Here is a 21,394-nt window from a genome sequence, read left to right on the forward strand (position 1 = left end):
TGCCCATTGAAACACCCAGTGTTAGTGAGTGACTGCGTTCCATTGAAACACTCAGTATTAGTGAGTGACTGCGTTCCATTGAAACACTGTCTTCATGACTGACTGTATTCCATTGAAACACCCAGTGTTAGTGACTGACTGCGTTCCATTGAAACACCCAGTGTTAGTGACTGACTGCGCATTGATACATTCAGTGTTAGTGAGTGACTGCCCATTGAAACACCCAGTTTTAGTGAGTGACTGCCCACTGAAACACCCGTGTTAGTGAGTGACTGCATTCCATTGAAACACCCAGTGTTGGTGAGTAACTGCATTCCATTGAAACACCCAGTGTTCGTGAGTGACTTCGTTCCATTGAAACACCCAATGTAAGTGACTGACTGCCCATTGAAACACCCAGTGTTAGTGAGTGACTGCGTTCCATTGAAACACCCAGTGTTAGTGAGTGACTGCCCATTGAAACACGCAGTGTTAGTCACTGACTGCGTTCCATTGAAACACCCAGTGTAAGTGAGTGACTGCATTCCATTGAAACACCCAGTGTTAGTGACTGACTGCGTTCCATTGAAACACCCAGTGTTAGTGACTGACTGCGCATTGATACATTCAGTGTTAGTGAGTGACTGCCCATTGAAACACCCAGTTTTAGTGAGTGACTGCCCACTGAAACACCCGTGTTAGTGAGTGACTGCATTCCATTGAAACACCCAGTGTTGGTGAGTAACTGCATTCCATTGAAACACCCAGTGTTCGTGAGTGACTTCGTTCCATTGAAACACCCAATGTAAGTGACTGACTGCCCATTGAAACACCCAGTGTTAGTGAGTGACTGCGTTCCATTGAAACACCCAGTGTTAGTGAGTGACTGCCCATTGAAACACGCAGTGTTAGTCACTGACTGCGTTCCATTGAAACACCCAGTGTTCGTGAGTGACTTCGTTCCATTGAAACACCCAATGTAAGTGACTGACTGCCCATTGAAACACCCAGTGTTAGTGAGTGACTGCGTTCCATTGAAACACCCAGTGTTAGTGAGTGACTGCCCATTGAAACACGCAGTGTTAGTCACTGACTGCGTTCCATTGAAACACCCAGTGTAAGTGAGTGGCTGCCCATTGAAACACCCAGTGTTAGTGAGTGACTATGTTCCATTGAATCACCCAGTCTTAGTGAGTGACTGCATTCCATTGAAACACTCAGTTTTAGTGAGTGACTGCGTTCCATTGAAAACACCCAGTGTTAGTGACTGACTGCATTCCATTGAAACACCCAGTGTTAGTGACTGACTGCATTCCATTGAAACACCCAATGTTAGTGACTGACTGCCCATTGAAACACCCAGTGTTAGTGAGTGACTGCGTTCCATTGAAACACCCAGTGTTCGTGAGTGACTGCGTTCCATTGAAACAGCCAGTGTAAGTGAGTGACTGCCCATTGAAACAACCAGTGTTAATGACTGACTGCCCATTGAAACACCCAGTGTTAGTGAGTGACTGCCCATTGAAACACTCAATGTTAGTGAGTGACTGACTGTCCATTGAAACACCCAGTGTTCGTGAGTGTCAGTGTTCCATTGAAACACCCAGTGTTAGTGAGTGACTGCGTTCCATTGAAACACCCAGTGTTAGTAAGTGACTGCGTTCCATTGAAACACGCAGTGTTAGTGACTGACTGCGTTCGATTGAATCACCCAGTGTTAGTGAGTGACTGCCCATTGAAACACCCCGTGTTCGTGACTAACTGCATTCCATTGAAACACCCATGTTAGTGAGTGATTGCCCATTGAAACACCCAGTGTTAGTGACTGACTGCCCATTGAAACATTCAGTGTTAGTGAGTGACTGCACTCCATTGAAACACCCAGTGTAAGTGACTGACTGTCCATTGAAACACCCAGTGTTAGTGACTGACTGCCCATTGAAACACTCAGTGTTAGTGAGTGACTGTGTTCCATTGAAACACTCAGTGTTAGTGAGTGACTGCCCATTGAAACACTCAGTGTTAGTGACTGACTGCATTCCATTGAAACACCCAGTGTTAGTGAGTGACTGCCCATTGAAACACCCCGTGTTGGTGACTGACTCCCCATTGAAACACCCAGTGTTAGTGAGTGACTATGTCCCATTGAAACACTCAGTGTCAGTGAGTGACTATGTTTCATTAAAACGCCCAGTGTTAGTAAGTGAATGCGTTCGATTGAAACTCCCAGTGTTAGTGAGTGACTGCAATTCCATTGAAACACATATTGTTAGTGAGTGACTGCCCATTGATACATTCAGTGTTAGTGAGTGACTGCCCATTGAAACACCCAGTTTTAGTGAGTGACTGCCCACTGAAACACCCGTGTTAGTGAGTGACGGCATTCCATTGAAACACCCAGTGTTGGTGACTGACTGCATTCCATTGAAACACCCAGTGTTCGTGAGTGACTGTGTTCCATTGAAACACTCAGTATTAGTGAGTGACTGCACCCCATTGAAACACCCATGTTAGTGAGTGATTGCCCATTGGAACACCCAGTGTTAGTGACTGATTGCCCATTGAAACATTCAGTGTTATTGAGTGACTGTGGTCCATTGAAACACCCAGTGTTGGCGAGTGACTGCCTATTGAAACACTCAGTGTTAGTGAGTGAGTGCGTTCCATTGAAACACCCAGTGTTAGTGAGTGACTGCACCCCATTGAAACACCCATGTTAGTGAGTGATTACCCATTGGAACACCCAGTGTTACTGACTGACTGCCCATTGAAACATTCAGTGTTAGTGAGTGACTGCACCCCATTGAAACACCCATGTTAGTGAGTGATTGCCCATTGGAACACCCAGTGTTAGTGACTGACTGCCCATTGAAACATTCAGTGTTAGTGAGTGACTGCACTCCATTGAAACACCCAGTGTAAGTGAGTGACTGTCCATTGAAACACCCAGTGTTCGTGAGTGAATGCGTTCCATTGAAAAACCCAGTGTTAGTGAGTGACTCCCCATTGAAACACCCAGTGTTAGTGATTGACTATTTCCCATTGAAACACTCAGTGTTAGTGAGTGACTATGTTTCATTAAAACACCCAGTGTTCGTGACTGACTGCGTTCCATTGAAACACTCAGTGTTAGTGAGTGGCTGCCCATTGAAACACTCAGTGTTAGTGAGTGGCTGCCCATTGAAACACCCAGTGTTAGTGAGTGACTGCCCATTGAAACACCCAGTGTTAGTGAGTGACTGCCCATTGAAACACTCAGTGTTAGTGAGTGACTGCGTTCCATTGAAACACCCAGTGTTCGTGAGTGATTGCCCATTGAAACACCCAGTGTTAGTGAGTGACTGCGATCCATTGAATTGTCTACTTTTTTTTGACAGCTGAGGTTGGTTTTCGGTTTTGTGGCTGAACCGAATCTCTTGCGACATCATGGCATTGTGGCGACTGAATTGTCTCGTGAGCTGCAGAGGACCCAGCCTGGCCTCCTGGTAGCTGCATTTGTAGCTTTACTGGAAAGTAACAAAATGAAGCTCGAAGAGGCTGACTTGTTCTTCAAGGTCTGTTTACTGTCGTTTTTTTAAGCAAGTTATTTTAGAATCTTCCACACCAGTGACAAACCCTCTCGTTGGAGAGAGTCAAATGCCGTATTATAGAATCATTGAATAATAGAACCATGCAACACAGAAGGAGGCCGTTCGGCCCATCCTGCCTGTGCCGGCTCCTTGAAAGAGCGATCCGATTAGTCCCAGCCCCTGCTCTTTCCCCATAGTCCTGAAAATTTTCCCTTTTCAAATATTTAACTGATTCCCTTTTGAAAGATACTACTGAATCTGTTTCCTTCACCTTTTCAGGTAGCGCATTGCAGATCTTAACTGCGTTGAAAAAAAAATATTTATATCTATATATATATATATTTCATCTCCCCTCTGGTACTTTTGCCAATATCATAAATCTGTGTCCTGTGGTATCAACCCTTCTCCAAGTGGAAACACATTCTCCATATTTACTTTATCAAAACCCTTTATCATTTTGAACACCTCTATTAAACCTCCCCCTTAACCTTCTCTGCTCTAAGGAGAACAATCCCAGCTTCTCTAGTATTTCTCCATAACTGAAGTCTCACATCCCTGCTACCATTCTAATACATCACCTCCGCACCCTCTCCAATACCTTAACATAAAGTGCGGTGCCCAGAATTATACACAATTCTCCAGCTGAGGCCGAACCAGTGATTTGTAAAAGTTTAGCATGACTTCCTTGCTTTGACTTCAAATCCTAAAATGCAGAATTTATTTTAACTCGCATAAACCTTGAACTCGGTCTACGGTCAAGCTTTCTTACGCAACATGTCAGGACCAATATTTCCTCCACACAGTTGTCTGCCGCTCCCGCGCACAGGCTACAGGCTTTTCAAAACTATGCCCATGCGCCAAACTTTGAATGTGCCACGCACCCAAAAAAATGAGGGGGATCATTGGTCATGACGACTGTTAATGGGCTTATGGCTGACAGCCTCCGTGTGGCTAAAAGGTTTGACTGAAAGATCTCCATGACAGACCCAACACGCTAAATGCTGGCCAGCACCACATTAGATAGTTGCAGATATTCCATATATGCCAGGTTCTAGATTCTTTACAATTCCGACCTAGAACTGCAAAATTGCGCCACCACTCAGGCCGATTTCATCACATCATTCCGAGCTTCAGTTGCTCACGTGTCCCCGAGGTGATTGGGACTATATCATAACTGCACACCCCGTTTCCACAACATTCCCTACTCATTTATTTAAAAATAATGCAATCTCTTGTGCCTTTTCATCACAATTAATGAGCAGAACTTCACTTCATAAATATTGGAAGTAGCTTCGAAACTTCCATTCCAGACAATTATTCGTATGCATTTGGTGTTTTTATTAAAGTGTGTCATAGTCTTCGCTGCTTACTGTTGTACCAGCTGAATTTTCACAGTGAGCGTCGGTATTCGCTTGTACACCGCCTGGGGATGTTGCGTTTTAAAGACCACGGGCTTGAAATTCATCAAAAACTGCCCCCACCGGTTTGCTGCCCAAAAAATCGCTATGACTCCGCTATGAATTTTTGACGGAAAATTCATGAGAAAATGGGAAAAAAATCGGCATTGCACGAAGCTTCACGGCGGAAACCGCGATCCTCGTCCACTTTAGTCCGAGACCGATTACCGCTGCAAGTTGGGCCTAGGGAGGGGGAAAACACAAAAATTATTTTTCCAAAAAAACAAAAAATCGCAAAACATTCACAAGACTCTTTTCTTGTGAATCGCTGCAAAAGAATTTAAAAATAAACTTTGTAACTTACCTTTTGGCAGGGTTTCATACCTACCGCCATTCCGAGGGATGCTCAGACAGGTTTCTGCTCGGCGTTTTATTTTCCCACTACGGGTCACCGCTGTGTCCAAACTCGGGCGGAAGCGGTTTTTCGAGTCTTGCGCGCCTCAGGGGTATTTCAAAACCGCTGGCGGAAGGCTTCAATGAATTTCCCGCCGCACCGTTTTCAACCCAAAGCGAAGAAATACCTCCGAAAAACGCAGTGGAAGGCGGATGAATTTTCAGCCCTAAATTTTGTAAATATATATGTAACCAGCAAAGAGAGCTAACGCTCTTCATTTGTTAAACTCCTGGCTGGGATAAGAGATGATGCTGAATCGAATGATACAGCACAGGAGGCGGCCATTCGGCCCATTGACCCTTTGAAAGAGCGATCCCATTGGTCCCACTCTCCTCTTTCCCCATAGCGCTGCTAATCTTTCCTTTTCCCATATTCACTGCAAATAAAAATGGAGAGAGATGTTAAATTGGCTGGCAACTCGCTATCACCTGTTTGACACTATCGCACAAAGTCAACTTCTACCCTTCTGTGTGGAAAAACATCAGGCCATCGGTTCTGAATTTGACTTTTACCATTGTCACTCTTTAGTTTGAAATCATTCTCCAGATATACCTTTTCCCGACTGTTCAATATCTTTTCTAACTCTTATAAGGTCCCTCTCGTCACCTGCATACTTCCAACATTTCAGTCATTGCTTTTCACGATACTCAATGCGCCAAATAGAATTGGGAGTGGAAGTCAGTAAAACGTGTGGAATGGGGGAGGGAAGTGCCGGCTTAGTGCCTGATTATTTGTGGTTGTTGTCGGCAGACACTCTGTGAACAAGACGGTGCTGAAGAAAATGAGGAGGAGACTCCGCAACTCCTGGTTGATTTCTGGGAAGCCATGTTGATCGCCTGCACCAAGGAAGCGGTGATCCAGGTGCTGCTGCTGAAGCTGGTGTCGCTCTATATCCAGAGAACAGCCCGGAAACTACAGCCTGACAGGACCCCGCTCAAAACGGTCGAGGAACTGGTACGTCCCTGCTTTGCACCCCTCCTCACTTTGCAATACTAGTCCATCTCCCGTGGCATTGCTCACACTGGCACAGAGGATAAAGCGAACACTGGAGCTACAGCGCCAACTAACGGCCACAGCCTGCAACTGCAGCACCACTGTGATCTGCTTGCGCAGCGAAACGCCATGAAAACTGATTATACAACAGCAACAACTTGTATTTATATAGCACCTTTAATGTAGTTGAAATTAAAGGTGCTTCACAGGAGCATTATGTGATTAAAAAAATTTGACACTGAGCCGCACAATTAGAAATTAACGCAGGTTGGTCAAAGAGGTAGACTTGAAGGAGCGTCTTGAAGGAAGAAAGCGAGGTGGAGAGGTTTAGGGAGGGAGTTCCAGAGCTCGGGGCCTCGGTAACAGAAGGCACAACCACCAAGGATTGAGTGATTATACAGAGGAATTTAGAAGCGCCTCAGGCTGAGCAAAGCCACAGCTGATGAATCAAATGGTGTAGGCAGTGAAGCAACAAAGTCCTGTACGGGCATTTTCAATGTTAAAAACCAACATTTTTTTTTAAAAAAGTGATCACGATAACAGGAAGTGAAGTTTTCAGATATGTAATGAGCATATAACAGCATTTTCAATGTAATAGCAGTTGATACGCTGAACACAGGGGAATCGAGACGAAGTGTGCATACTCTTGGATGCATAGTCTGCATCCCAGGGTACTTAAGGAAGTGGCCTTAGAATTAGTGGATGCATTGGTGGTCATTTTCCAACATTCTATTGAATCTGGATCAGTTCCTATGCATTGGAGGGTAGCTTTTTTAAAAAGGAGGAAGAGAAAAAACAGGGCATTATAGACCGGTCAGCCTGACATCGGTGGTAGGGAAAATGTTGGAATCAATTATTAAAGATGTAATAGCAGCACATTTGGAAAGCAGTGACAGGATCGGTCCAAGTCAGCATGGATTTATGAAAGGGAAATCATGTTTCTTGACAAATCTTCTAGAATTTTTTGAAGATGTAACTAGTAGAGTGGACAAGGGAGAACCAGTGAATGTGGTGTATTTGGACTTTCAAGGGGCTTTTGACAAGGTCTCACACAAGAGATTAGTGTGAAAAATTAAAGCACATGATTTTGGGGGTAATATATTGACGTGGATAGAAAACTGGTTGGCAGATAGGAAGCAAAGAGTAGGAATAAACGGGTCCTTTTCAGAATGGCAGGCTATTGGGGTACCGCAAGGTTCAGTACTGGGACCCCAGCAATTAACAATATACATCAATGATTTAGATGAAGGAATTGAATGTAATATCTCCAAGTTTGCAGATGACACTGATCTGGGTGGCAGTGTGAGGTGTGAGGAGGATGCTAAGAGTCTGCAGAGTGACTGGGACAGTTTAGCTGAGTGGGCAAATGCATGGCAGCTGAATATAATGTAGATAAATGTGAGGTTATCCACTTTGGTGGCAAAAACAGGAAGGCAGAATATTATCTGAATGGTGACAGATTAGGAAAAGGGGTGGTGCAACGAGACCTGGGTGTCATGGTACATCAGTCATTGAAAGTTGGCATGCAGGTACAGCAGGCGGTGAAGAAGGCAAATGGCATGTTGGCCTTCATAGCAAGAGGTTTTGAGTATAGGAGCAGGGAGGTCTTACTGCAGTTGTACAGGGTCTTGGTGAGACCACAGCTTGAGTATAGTGCGCAGTTTTGTTCTCCTAATCTTAGGAAGGACATTCTTGCTATTGAGGGAGTGCAGCGAAGGTGCACCAGACTGATTCCTGGGATGGCAGGACTGACATATGAAGAAAGACTGGATCAACTAAGCTTATATTCACTGGAATTTGGAAGAATGAGAGGGGATCTCATAGAAACATATAAAATTCTGACGGGATTGGACGGGTTAGATGCAGGAAGAATATACCCGATGTTGGGGGAAGTCCAGAACCAGGGGTCACAGCCTAAGGATAAGGAGTAAGCCATATAGGACTGCGATTAGGAGAAACTTCTTCACTCAGAGAATTGTGAACCTGTGGAATTCTCTACCACAGAAAGTTGTTGAGGCTAGTTCGTTAGATATATTCAAATGGGAGTTAGATGTGGCCCTTACGGCTAAAAGGATAAGTGGGTATGGAGAGCAAACAGGAATGGGGTACTGAAGTTGCATGATCAGCCATGATCATATTGAATGGTGGTGCAGGCTCGAAGGGCCGAATGGCCTACTCCTGCACCTCTTGTCTATGTTTCTATGTAAGTGTCGTTCTCAGGGTGGGAGGGGGGGGGGAGTTGGTGAGAGGCAGGAGATAACGGAGCAAAGTGTGCGAACATAATTCAGTCATCATTCCCAGGAAATGTGGAAGCCAATTTGCGCACAGCAAGCTCCCAGAAACAGCCATTAGATAATGATCAGATAATCTGTTTCAGTGATGCTGATTAAGGGATAAATATTGGCCAGGACACTGGGGATAACTCCCCTGCTCTTCTTCGAAAGAGTGTCGTGAGGTCTTTTACGCTCACCTGAGAGAGCAGACGGGGCCTCGGTTTAACGTCTCATCCAAAAGACAGCACCTCTGACAGTGGAGCACTCCCTCAGCATTGAACTGGAATGTCAGCCTGGATTTTTGTGCTCATCTCTCTGGCGTGGGACTTGAACCCACAACCTTCTGACCCAGAGGTGAGAGTGCTACCCACTGAGCAACGGCTGACACCAATATAATGTGTATAGCCATTCATCTCAGCTTGGCTTAGTGGAAGCACTTCCACCTCTGAGTCAGGAGGTCACGGGTTCAAGCTCCCCACAAGACTGGAGCACACAATCCAGACTGACGCTGCAGTGCGATACTGAGGGAGCGATGCACTGTCCGAGGTGCCATATTTTTGGTTGAGATGTTAAATTGAAGCCCCATCTGCCTGTTCAGGTAGATGTAAAAGGTCCCCTGTCATTAGGGGAGTTCTCCTAGTGTCCTGGCCACCATCTATCCAGCAATCAAAACTCCAGAACACTTTTAGCAATCGTGTTAAATTTGACTGAGAAATTCTGTAATATATTTGATTCATGGGTTCTTTGCTTAAGTATTTGTAGCAACACATTGCTATTAAGAACTAGTTGGTTTATTAACAAAGGTTTAACAGTCACATTACACATTATCAGTTCATCCACCGGGCTCATAACCGTCTACCTGCCCGTGGATCCCCTGAACCCAACTGGGTGGGGGTTTTATTGAGTCTTGTGAACATCACGTGACTGGCTAAGTCACTCACAATTCAACAGCTCGACAACTATTTTAAATCATACAATTAACCAAGTCAACAGTTCTACAAACCTGTCAGCATACTCACTAGTGCATACGTTACAAATCGCTAAAAAATTACCTTTTTATAAAGGAATGCAGGAGAGACTGGGTAACACAGTGGGTCAGACACTGGCCTTTCACCTCTGGGGACCTGGGTTCAAATACAACACAGGCTGACCCAAGATGGAAGTCACCTCTCAGTCTAATAGCCCTGTGTGAAATGAATTTGGGCGGGATCATCCCCGATTCAGCGCATTGGCCAATTTCACTCGAGCCGCAAATGAGCGGTGCAGGAAATCAAAAAACTACCACAGCGGTACAGTAGAGGGTGCTCTTTTAAAGTGTCTGAGCGCTTGCTGCCGACATTGGATGCCTGCATTGACATCGCTCACCTTGATGAACCTAAAAATGTATACACAGTTGTAAATAAAGAAGGGGAATAACAAGGGTTTCTTAGTGAGGGTTTCATCATTTTAAATAAATGAGAAGTGGAATTGATAACTTTTTGCCAGAATAGCAGTCGCTCTGTGGCTGGAGGTCGCTCCCTCTCTGCTCATCAGTTGACAATTCCACCCCCGCCCCCGCCACATTCATCCATGAAGAATGTGGGCTTGGGGGAGCAGAGGCATTAGTCTCTGGCCTGTGTTTTCAAACAACAATGTGCTATCTGATGGTTTGCTGAATTGAATTAATATCTAGTGAATCAGTGTCAGCTGTGACTCTGGGTAGTACCCTTGCCTCTGAGTCAGAAGGTTGTGGGTTTAAGTCCCACTCCAGTGACTGTCGGAGGTTCCATCTTTCGGATGAGACGTAAAAGATCCCATGGCAATTTTTCAAAGAAGAGCAGGGGAGTTATCCCCGCTGCCCTGAGCCAATATTTATCCCTCAATCAACATCACTAAAACAGGTTATCTGGTCATTATCACATTGCTGTTTGTGGGAGCTTGCTTGCACAAATTGGCTGTCACGTTTCCTGCATTACAACAGTGACTACACTCCAAAAGTACTTAATTGGCTGTAAAGCGCTTTGGGTGGTCGTGAAAGGAGCTATATATATGCAAGTCTTTTTTTCTTCTTAATTCGGATGGAGTTCCATTGTGACCTTACCTTTGTGCACGAGAGAGAAAGTGGTCTCACGGTACAATGAGTAGGCAAAATTTACCTGGTTTGGAGAGATTCTTTAAATGTGCATGGAACGGTACAAGGTCTGTTGGGAATTTAGGATAACATTGGAGCCCATTTCCATGAGTAATGATTGATTTGAAATGTTCCTTTTAGCACTATAATGAAGATCCATTTACATGCCGGTATAATGAATGGTACATCAATACTTCCCCAGCCACTAATAGCACTCTGATCATATGACACAGCAAATGAGCCATTACATTGTTAAGCCAAGACATTACTGATATTAGACAAAGGTTTAATCTATTCATTCAATCGCCTCCCACAGCCCAAGTGCACTCTACCCTTAACCAGCATCACTAAAACGACTCATCTGGTCATATTGCTGTTTGTGGGAGCTTGCTGTGTGCAAATTGGCGACCGCGTTTCCTACATTACAACAGTGACTACACTTCAAAATCAGGCCCTTCGAGCCTGCACTGGTATTCAATAAGATCATGGCTGATCATTCCTTCAGTACCCCTTCCCTGTTTTCTCTCCATACACCTTGATCCCATTAACCGTAAGAGCCATATCTAACTCCCTCTTGAATATATCCAATGAACTGGCATCAACAACTTTCTGCGGCAGGGAATTCCACAGGTTAACAACTCTCTGAGTGAAGAAGTTTCTCCTCATCTCAGTCCTATATGGCTTACCCCTTATCCTAAGACTATGTCCCCTGGTTCTGGACTTCCCCAACATCGGGAACATTCTTCCCGCATCTAACCTGTTCAGTCCCGTCAGAATCTTATATGTTTCTATGAGATCCCCACTCATCCTTCTAAACTCCAGTGAATAAAGGCCCAGTTGATCCAATCTCTCCTCATATGACATCCCTGGAATCAGTCTGGTGAACCTTCGCTGCACTCCCTCAATAGCAAGAACGTCCTTCCTCAGACTAGGAGACCAAAACTGAACACAATATTCCAGGTGAGGCCTCACTAAGGCCCTGTACAACTGCATATTCAAATCCCCTAGCTATGAAGGCCAACATACCATTTGCCTTCTTCACCGCCTGCTGTACCTGCATGCCCACTTTCAGTGACTGATGAACCATGACACCCAGGACTCGTTGCACCTCCCCTTTTCCTAGTCTGCCACCATTCAGATAATCTGCCTTCGTATTTTTGCCCCCAAAATGGATAACCTCATATTTATCCACATTATACTGCGTCTGCCATGCATTTGCCCACTCACCTAACCTGTCCAAGTCACCCTGCAGCCTCTTAGCGTCCTCCTCACAGCTCACACCGCCACCCAGTTTGGTGTCATCTGCAAACTTGGAGATATTACACTCTATTCCTTTATCCAAATCGTTAATGTATATTGTAAAGAGCTAGGGTCCCAGCACTGGGCCCTGCGGCACTCCACTAGTCACTGCCTGCCATTCTGAAAAGGACCCGTTTATCCTGACTCTCTGCTTCCTGTCTGCCAACCAGTTCCCTATCCACATCAGTATATTACCCCCAATACCATGTGCTTTGACTTTGCACAACAATCTCTTGTGCGGTACCTTGTCAAAAGCCTTCTGAAAGTCAAAATACACCACATCCACTGGTTCTCCCTTGTCCACTCTGCTATTTACATCCTCAAAAATTTCCAGAAGATTCGACAAGCATGATTTCCCTTTCATAAATTGATCCAATCCTGTCACCGCTTTCCAAATGTGCTGCTATTTCGTCCTTCATGATCGATTCCAACATTTTCCCCACTACTGATGTCAAGCTAACCGGTCTATAATTACCTGTTTTCTCTCTCCCTCCTTTTTTAAAAAGTGGTGTTACATTAGCTACCCTCCAGTCCATGGGAACTGACCCAGAGTCAATAGACTGTTGGAAAATGATCGCCAATGCATCCACTATTTCTAGGGCCACTTCCTTGAGCATTCTGGGATGCAGACTATCAGGCCCCGGGGATTTATCGGCCTTCAATCCCATCAATTTCCCTAACACAATTTCCCACCTAATAAGGATATCCTTCAGTTCCTACTTCTCACTAGACCCACTGTCCCCTAGTACCTTCGGAAGGTTATTTGTATCTTCCTTCGTGAAGACAGTACCGAAGTATTGGTTGAATTGGTCTACCATTTCTTTGTTCCCCATAATAATTTCACCTGAATCCGACTGCAAGGGACCTACGTTTGTCTTTACTAATCTTTTTCTCTTCACATATTTATAGAAGCTTTTGCAGTCAGTTTTTATATTCCCTGCAAGCTTCCTCTTGTACTCTATTTTCCCCCTCTTAATTAAACCCTTAGTCCTCCTCTATTGAATTCTAAATTTCTCCCAGTCCTCAGGTTTGTTGCTTTTTCTAGCCAATTTATAAGCCTCTTCCTTGGCTTTAACACTATCCTTAATTTCCTTTGTTAGCCATGGTTGAGCCACCTTCCCAGTTTTATTTTTACTCCAGAAAGGGATGTACATTTGCTGAAATTCATCCATGTGATCTTTAAATGTTTGCCATTGCTTATCCACCGTCAACCCTTTTAATATCGTTTGCCAGTCTAGTCTAGCCAATTCACTCCTCATACCGTTGAAGATACCTTTCCTTAAGTTCAGGACCCTAGTTTCCGAATTAACTTTATCACTCTCCATCTTAATAAGGAATTCTACCATTTTATGGCCACTTTTCCACAAGGGGCCTCGCCCAACAAGATTGCTAATTAGTCCCTTCTCATTACACAATACCCAGTCTAGGATGGCCAGCTCCGTGGTTGGTTCCTCGACATATTGGTCTCTCAAACCATCCCTAATACACTCCAGGAAATCCTCCTCCAACGCATTGCTACCAGTTAGGTTAGCCCAATCAATGTGTAGATTAAAGTCGCCCATGATTACTGCTGTACCTTTATTGCACACATCCCTTATTTCTTGTTTGATGCTGTCCCCAAGCTCACTACTACTATTTGGTGGTCTATACACAACATCCACTAGCGTTTTCAGCCCTTTGGTATTCCGCAGCTCCACCCATACCGATTCCACATCATCCAGGCTAATGTCCTTCCTTACAATTGCATTGATTCCATCTTTAACCAGCAACTCCACCCCGCCTCCTCTTCCTTTCTGTCTATCCTTCCTAAATGCTGAATACCCCTGGATGTTGAGTTCCCAGCCTTGGTCACCCTGGAGCCATGTCTCCGTGATGCCAATCACATCGTATCCGTTGACTGCTATCTGCACAGTTAATTCATCCACTTTATTCCGAATACTCCTCGCATTGAGGCACAGAGCCTTCAGGCTTGTTTTTTTAACACACTTTGCCCCTTTAGAATTTTGTTGTAATGTGGCCCTTTTTGTTTTTTGCCTTGGGTTTCTCTGCTGTCCACTTTTACTATTCTCTTTTCTATCTTTTGCTTCTGCCTCCTTTTTATTTCCCTCTGTCTCCCTGCATAGGTTCCCATCCCCCTGCCATATTAGTTTAACTCCTCCCCAACAGCACTAGCAAACACTCCCCCTGGGATATTGGTTCCGGTCCTGCCCAGGTGCAGACCGTCCGGTTTGTACTGGTCCCACCTCCTCCAGAATGTAGAACGGCGCAGCCCCGACCTGGATGCCCGTTTTTCGCGCCCAAAGTGCGCCTAAAAAAAGCGTACCTATTCTCCGGCTCCCTGCAGGTCCTCTGGAGCTGGGCGTGGTGCAGCAGAAGCTGTGGGGGGCGGAGCCAGGTCCCTGCGCTGAAAACAGTGCCGGGACCTCTGCACATGCACGCTACAGTGGGCGCGCATTTGCAGTAGCTCCATGCACCCAAAACTGTGTGGGAGGGGCCCGAAGGACGCAGCCCCAAGCCCTGGCCGAATGGCCTCACTGGGGCTGCGTGGATAAGGCTGCCTCCCACGCCCAGCTCCTACTTCCTCCTGACCGGACCCGACCCGACCTGATCTCCCCCTCCCCCGCCCCCCCCGACCTCCGCTTCTCCCCCGCTCCCCACCATCCCCCGGACCCAACCTCTGCTTCCTCCCCCCCCACCGAACTCCGCTCCGCTCCCGACCTCCGCTCCCAACCCCCCCCGACCTCCGCTCCCAACCCCCCCCGACCTCCGCTCCCGACCCCCCCCAACCTCCGCTCCTGACCCCCCCACGACCTCCGCTCCTCCCCCGACTTCCCCAACACCCTCCCCCGACCTCCGCTCCCGACCCTCCCCAGACCTCCGCTCCCGACCACCCACCCCCCCGACCTCCGCACCCGACCCATCCCCCTCCTGACCCGCGCTCCCGACCCCCCGACCCCTGACCCCGGACCCGACGCCACCTACCTGTAAATCCGGTGCTGGGGGTGGGCCCAGCCCGAAGTCTTGGGCCCGGCCGGGGCCGGCCCGGTCAGCCTACCTCTCCTTTCTTTCTCTCTCTCTTCCCCTTCTCTCCGTCCTTCCCCCCTTCTCGCCCCCCCTTCACCCCCTTCTCTCCCTTCTCTTCCCCCCCTCCCCCCTTCTCTTCCCCCCCCTCCCTTCCCCTCCCACCCTCCTCTCCCCCCCCTCCCCCCTCCCCCTCCCTTCTCTCTCCCCCTCCCCCCCCCCCTCCTCCCCGCTCCCTTCTCCTCCCCCCTCCCTTCTCTCTCCCCCCCTTCTCTCCCCCCTCCCTTCTCCCCCCTCCCTTCTCCCCCTCCCTTCTCCCCCCTCCCTTCCCCCCTCTCCCTTCTCCCCTCTCCCTTCTTCCCTCTCCCTTCTTCCCTCTCCCTTCTTCCCCTCTCCCTTCTCCCCCTCTCCCTTCTCCCCCTCTCCCTTCTCCCCCTCTCCCTTCTCCCCCTCTCCCCTTCTCCCCCCCTCCCTTCTCCCCCCCTCCCTTCTCCCCCCCCTCCCTTCTCCCCCCCTCCCTTCTCCCCCCCTCCCTTCTCCCCCCCCTCCCTTCTACCCCCCTCCCTTCTACCCCCCTCCCTTCTCCCCCCCCCTCCCTTCTCCCCCCCCTCCCTTCTCCCCCCTCCCTTCTCCCCCCTCCCTTCTCCCCCCCCTCCCTTCTCCCCCCCCTCCCTTCTCCCCCCCTCCCTTCTCCCCCCCCTCCCTTCTCCCCCCTCCCTTCTCCCCCCCTCCCTTCTCCCCCCTCCCTTCTCCCCCCCTCCCTTCTCCCCCCCTCCCTTCTCCCCCCTCCCTTCTCCCCCCCTCCCTTCTCCCCCCTCCCTTCTCCCCCCTCCCTTCTCCCCCTCCCTTCTCCCCCCCTCCCTTCTCCCCCCTCCTCCTCTCCCCCCCCTCCCTTCTCCCCCCCCCTCCCTTCTCTCCCCCGCCCTCCCCCCCCCTCCCTTCTCCCCCCCCTCCCTTCTCCCTCTTCTCCCCCCCTCCCTTCTCCCCCCTCCCTTCTTCCCCCCTCCCTCTTCCCCCCTCCTTCTCCCTCCCTCTCCCCCCCCCCTTCTCCCCCCCTCCCTTCTCCCCCCCCTCCCTCTTCTCCACCTCCTCCCCTCACTCCCCCCTCACCCCCCCACCTCCCCCTCACCCCCCCCTCCTCTGCCTCACCCCCCTCCTCCGCCTCCCCTCGTTGTCAGAAACACAGACCACAGACACAGACACAGACAGACGGAGAGATAGAGACACTGACAGAGACACACGGAGGTGGGGCGGGGGGGCGGGGGAGGCGTCCCAGCACGCTGTTGGAGACTCCCGGTGCTGCAGTCGGTAAGTAGAAAATGTTTTATTTATTTGATTTTTTTTTGAAATTATTTTTTATTAATTTTTTTGATTGATTTATTGATGTATTTATCATTTATTATTGACGATGGCTCTTTATTTGTAAAACTGAAGTGTTTAATGTTTGTAAACTTCCCTTTAAACCCCACCCCCCTCCCATTCCCTACGCCTGATTTGTAACCTACGCCTGATTTTCTAAGTGTAGACAAGGTTTTTCTGAGCGTACAAAAATCTACACTTACTCCATTCTAAGTTAGTTTGGAGTAAGTTTTCACTGCCTAAACTTTCAAATCGGGCGTAAGTGGCCGGACACGCCCCCTTTTGAAAAAAAAATCTGTTCCAAACTGAAACTGTTCTAACTGACTAGAACTGGAGCAAATTAAATGCCGAGAATTGCAATTTCTAAGATACTCCATTTTAAACCAGTTGCTCCAAAAAAACAGGAGCAACTCAGGCCGAAACTTGGCCCCAGGAATTTGAATCGCTCCCTTCTGCACCACTCCTCAAGCCACGTATTCATCTGAGCTATCCTGCAATTCCTACACTGACTAGCACATGGCACTGGTAGCAATCCTGAGATTACTACTTTTGAGGTCCTACTTTTTAATTTAGCTCCGAGCTCCCTAATTTCATCTCGTAGGATTTCATCCCGTTTTTTATCTATGTCATTAGTACCTATATGGATCACGACAACTGGCTGTTCACCCTCCCTTTTCAGAATGTCCTGCACCCGCTCCGTGACATCCTTGACCCTTGCACCAGGGAGGCAACATACCATCCCGGAGTCTCGGTTGCGGCCGCAGAAACGCATATCTTCCCCTTACAATTGAATCCCCTATCACTATTGCTCTCCCATTCTTTTTCCTGGACTCCTGTGCAGCAGAGCCAGCCATGGTGCCATGAACTTGAACATGAACTGCCCTCCCCTGATGAGTCATCCCCCTCAACAGTACTCAAAGCAGTGTATCTGTTTTGCAGGGGGATGACCGCAGGGGTCCCTGCATTCCCTTCCTTGCACTGCTCTTCCTGTTGGTCTTCCATTCTCTATCTGGCTGTGGACCCTTTACCTGCAGTAAAACCAACTCGCTACATATGCTATTCACGTCATTCTCAGCTCCAGAGTAAATCCACCTTCAGCTCCAATTTCGCAACGTGGTCCGTCAGGAGCTGGAGGTGGATACACTTTCCGCACACGTAGTTGTCAGGTGTCCCTGATTTCCCACATCGTACAGGAGGAGCATAACACATGTCCGAGCTCTCCTGCCATGACTTAACCCTTAGATACACTTAAATTGGCAACAACAATGCTAAAAGTTACTTACTGATAGAGAAAAGAAAAAAGAAAAGCTACTTACCAATCACCAGCCAATCACTTACCCCCTTGGCTGTGATGTCACCTTTCTATTTCTTTCTTTCTTTTTTGCCCGGTCCCTGTAGCTACTCAAGCTGGGCCTTTATAGGTCTCTCTCCGACGCACCTCCCGATGCCTCTCGCAGCCTTTATAGGCCTCTCGCCGACCCCGGACTCCCGTCTCTCCACGTACCTCCCAACGCCTCTCGCGGCCTTTATAGGCCTCTCACCGACCCTGGACTCTCGCCTCAGTGACGTACCTCCCGACGCCTCTCGCGGCCTTTATAGGCCTCTCGCCGACCCCGGACTCTCGCCTCAGTGACGCACCTCCCGACGCCTCTCGTGGCCTTTATAGGCCTCTCGCTGACCCCGGACTCACGTTGGGATCCCTTGGGACTTCAAAAAATAAGCCCTCTGATGGCGGTATCATACAGGTTACATAGGGTTGCATACTTAACAACAATCTTATACTTTTCAATAAGATCACCTCTCATTCTTCTGAATTCCAATGAGTAGAGGTCCACCTACTCAACCTTTCCTCATAAGTTAACCCGCTCATCCCCGGAATCAACCTAGTGAACTTTCTCTGAACTTCCTCCAAAGCAAGTATATCCTTTTGTAAATATGGAAACCAGAACATAAGAATTAGGAACAAGAGGAGGCCATCTACCCCCTCGAGCCTGCTCTGCCATTCAAAAAGATCATGGCTGATCTGGCCGTGGACTCAGCTCCACTTACCTGCCCTCTCCCCGTAACCCTTAATTCCCTTATTGGTTAAAAATCTATCTATCTGTGATTTGAGTACCTTCAATGAGCTAGCCTCAACTGCTTTCTTGGGCAGAGAATTCCACAGATTCACAACCCTCTGGGAGAAGAAATTCCTTCTCAACTCGGTTTTAAATTGGCTCCCCCGTATTTTGAGGCTGTGCCCCCTCGTTCTAGTCTCCCCGACCAGTGGAAACAACCTCTCTGCCTCTATCTTTTGTCTATCTCTTTCATTATTTTAAATGTTTCTATAAGATCACCCCTCATCTTTCTGAACTCCAATGAGTAAAGACCCAGTCTACTCAATCTATCATCATAAGGTAACCCCCTCATCTCCGGAATCAGCCTAGTGAATCGTCTCTGTACCCCCTCCAAGGCTAGTATATCCTTCCTTAAGTAAGATGACCAAAACTGCACGCAGTACTCCAGGTGCGGCCTCACCAATACCCTGTACAGTTGCAGCAGGACCTCCCTGCTTTTGTATTCCATCCCTCTCGCAATGAAGGCCAACATTCCATTCGCCTTCCTGATTACCTGCTGCACCTGCAAACTAAATTTTTGGGATTCATACACAAGGACCCCCAGGTCCCTCTGCACCGCAGCATGTTGTAATTTCTCCACATTCAAATAATATTCCCTTTTACTGTTTTTTTTCTCAAGGTGGATGACCTCACATTTTCCGACATTGTATTCCATCTGCCAAACCTTAGCCCATTCGCTTAACCTATCTAAATCTCTTTGCAGCCTCTCTGTGTCCTCTACACAACTCGCTTTCCCACTAACCTTTGTGTCATCTGCAAATTTTGTTACACTACACTCTGTCCCCTCTTCCAGGTCATCTATGTATATTGTAAACAGTTGTGGTCCCAGCACCGATCTCTGTGGCACACCACTAACCACCGATTTCCAACCCGAAAAGGACCCATTTATCCCGACTCTCTGCTTTCTGTTAGCCAACCAATTCTCGATCCATGCTAATACATTTCCACTGACTCCGCGTACCTTTATCTTCTGCAGTAACCTTTTGTGTGGCACCTTATCGAATGCCTTTTGGAAATCTAAATACACCACATCCACCGGTACACCTCTATCCACCATGCTTGTTATATCCTCAAAGAATTCCAGTAAATTAGTTGAACATGATTTCCCCTTCATGAATCCATGTTGCGTCTGCTTGATTGCACTATTCCTATCTAGATGTCCCGCTATTTCTTCCTTAATGATAGCTTCAAGCATTTTCCCCACTACAGATGTTAAACTAACCGGCCTATAGTTACCTGCCTTTTGTCTGCCCCCTTTTTTGAACAGATGCATTACATTAGCTGCTTTCCAATCCGCTGGTACCTCCCCAGAGTGCAGAGAATTTTGGTAGATTATAACGAATGCATCTGCTATAACTTCCGCCATCCCTTTTAATAACATGGGATGCATTTCATCAGGACCAGGGGACTTGTCTACCTTGAGTCCCATTAGCCTGTCCAGCACTACCCCGCTAGTGATAGTGATTGTCTCAAGGTCCTCCCTTCCCACATTCCTGTGACCAGCAATTTCTGGCATGGTTTCTGTGCCTTCCACTGTGAAGACCGAAGCAAAATAATTGTTTAAGGTCTCAGCCATTTCCACATTTCCCATTATTAAATCCCCCTTCTCATCTTCTAAGGGACCAACATTTACTTTCATCACTCTTCCATTTTATATATCGGTAAAAGCTTTTACTATCTGTTTTTATGTTTTGCGCAAGTTTACTTTCGTAATCTATCTTTCTTTTCTTTATTGCTTTCTTAGTCATTCTTTGCTGTCATTTAAAATGTTCCCAATCTTCTAGTTTCCCACTAACCTTGGCCACCTTATTGGTTTTTAATTTGATACTCTCCTTTATTTCCTTGGTTATCCACAGCTGGTTATCCCTTCTCTCACCGCCCTTCTTTTTCACTGGAATATATTTTTGTTGAGCACTATGAATGAGCTCCTTAAAACTCCTCCACTGTTCCTCAATTGTGCCACCGTTTAGTCTATGTTCCCAGTCTACTTTAGCCAACTCTGCCCTCATCCCACTGTAGTCCCCTTTGTTTAAGCATAGTACACTCGTTTGAGACACTACTTCCTCACCCTCAATCTGTATTACGAATTCAACCATACTGTGATCACTCATTCCGAGAGGATCTTTTACTAGGAGATCGTTTATTATTCCTGCCTCATTACACAGGACCAGATCTAAGATAGCTTTCTCCCTTGTAGGTTCTGTAACATACTGTTCTAAGAAACAATCCCGTATGCATTCTATGAATTCCTCCTCCAGGCTACCCCGTGCGATTTGATTTGACCAATCGATATGTAGGTTAAAATCCCCCATGATTACTGCCGTTCCTTTTTCACATGCCTCCATTATTCCCTTGATTATTGTCCGCCCCACCGTGAAGTTATTATTTGGGGGCCTATAAACTACGCCCACCAGTGACTTTTTCCCCTTACTATCTCTAATCTCCACCCACAATGATTCAACATTTTGTTCATTAGAGCCAATATCATCTCTCACAACTGCCCTGATATCATCCTTTATTAACAGAGCTACCCCACCTCCTTTCCCTTCTTGTCTATCCTTCCGAATTGTCAGATACTCCTGTATATTTAATTCCCATTCTTGGCCACCCTGCAACCACGTTTCTGTAATGGCACGCAGTACTCCAGGTGTGGCCTCACCAATACGCTGTATAACTGTAGCAAGATTTCCCTGCTTTTATACTCCATCCCCTTTGCAATAAAGGCTAAGATTCCATTGGCCTTCCTGATCACCTTGCTTTACCTGCACACTATCCTTTTGTGTTCCATGCACAAGTACCTTCAGGTCTCGCTGTACTGCAGCA

The 21,394-nt window shown here is 47.2% G+C and overlaps 1 protein-coding gene across 9 annotated transcripts in view; it reads left to right on the plus strand.

Moving 5' to 3' along the window:
• The window catches only part of hps3 (HPS3 biogenesis of lysosomal organelles complex 2 subunit 1), a 119,362-nt gene that overhangs the window by 85,354 nt on the left and 12,614 nt on the right, over positions 1–21,394 (plus strand). For 8 of the 9 annotated variants that reach the window (XM_070883693.1, XM_070883691.1, XM_070883696.1 and 5 more), the window contains 2 exons: positions 3,357–3,533; positions 6,150–6,353. In XM_070883693.1, the coding sequence (XP_070739794.1) occupies positions 3,357–3,533; positions 6,150–6,353 (381 nt within the window). The remainder of the gene's footprint in view (positions 1–3,356; positions 3,534–6,149; positions 6,354–21,394) is intronic. The other variant, XM_070883698.1, reaches the window with a different exon arrangement.

Source organism: Pristiophorus japonicus, chromosome 6, assembly GCF_044704955.1.
Source record: "Pristiophorus japonicus isolate sPriJap1 chromosome 6, sPriJap1.hap1, whole genome shotgun sequence".
Taxonomy (NCBI): domain Eukaryota; kingdom Metazoa; phylum Chordata; class Chondrichthyes; family Pristiophoridae; genus Pristiophorus; species Pristiophorus japonicus.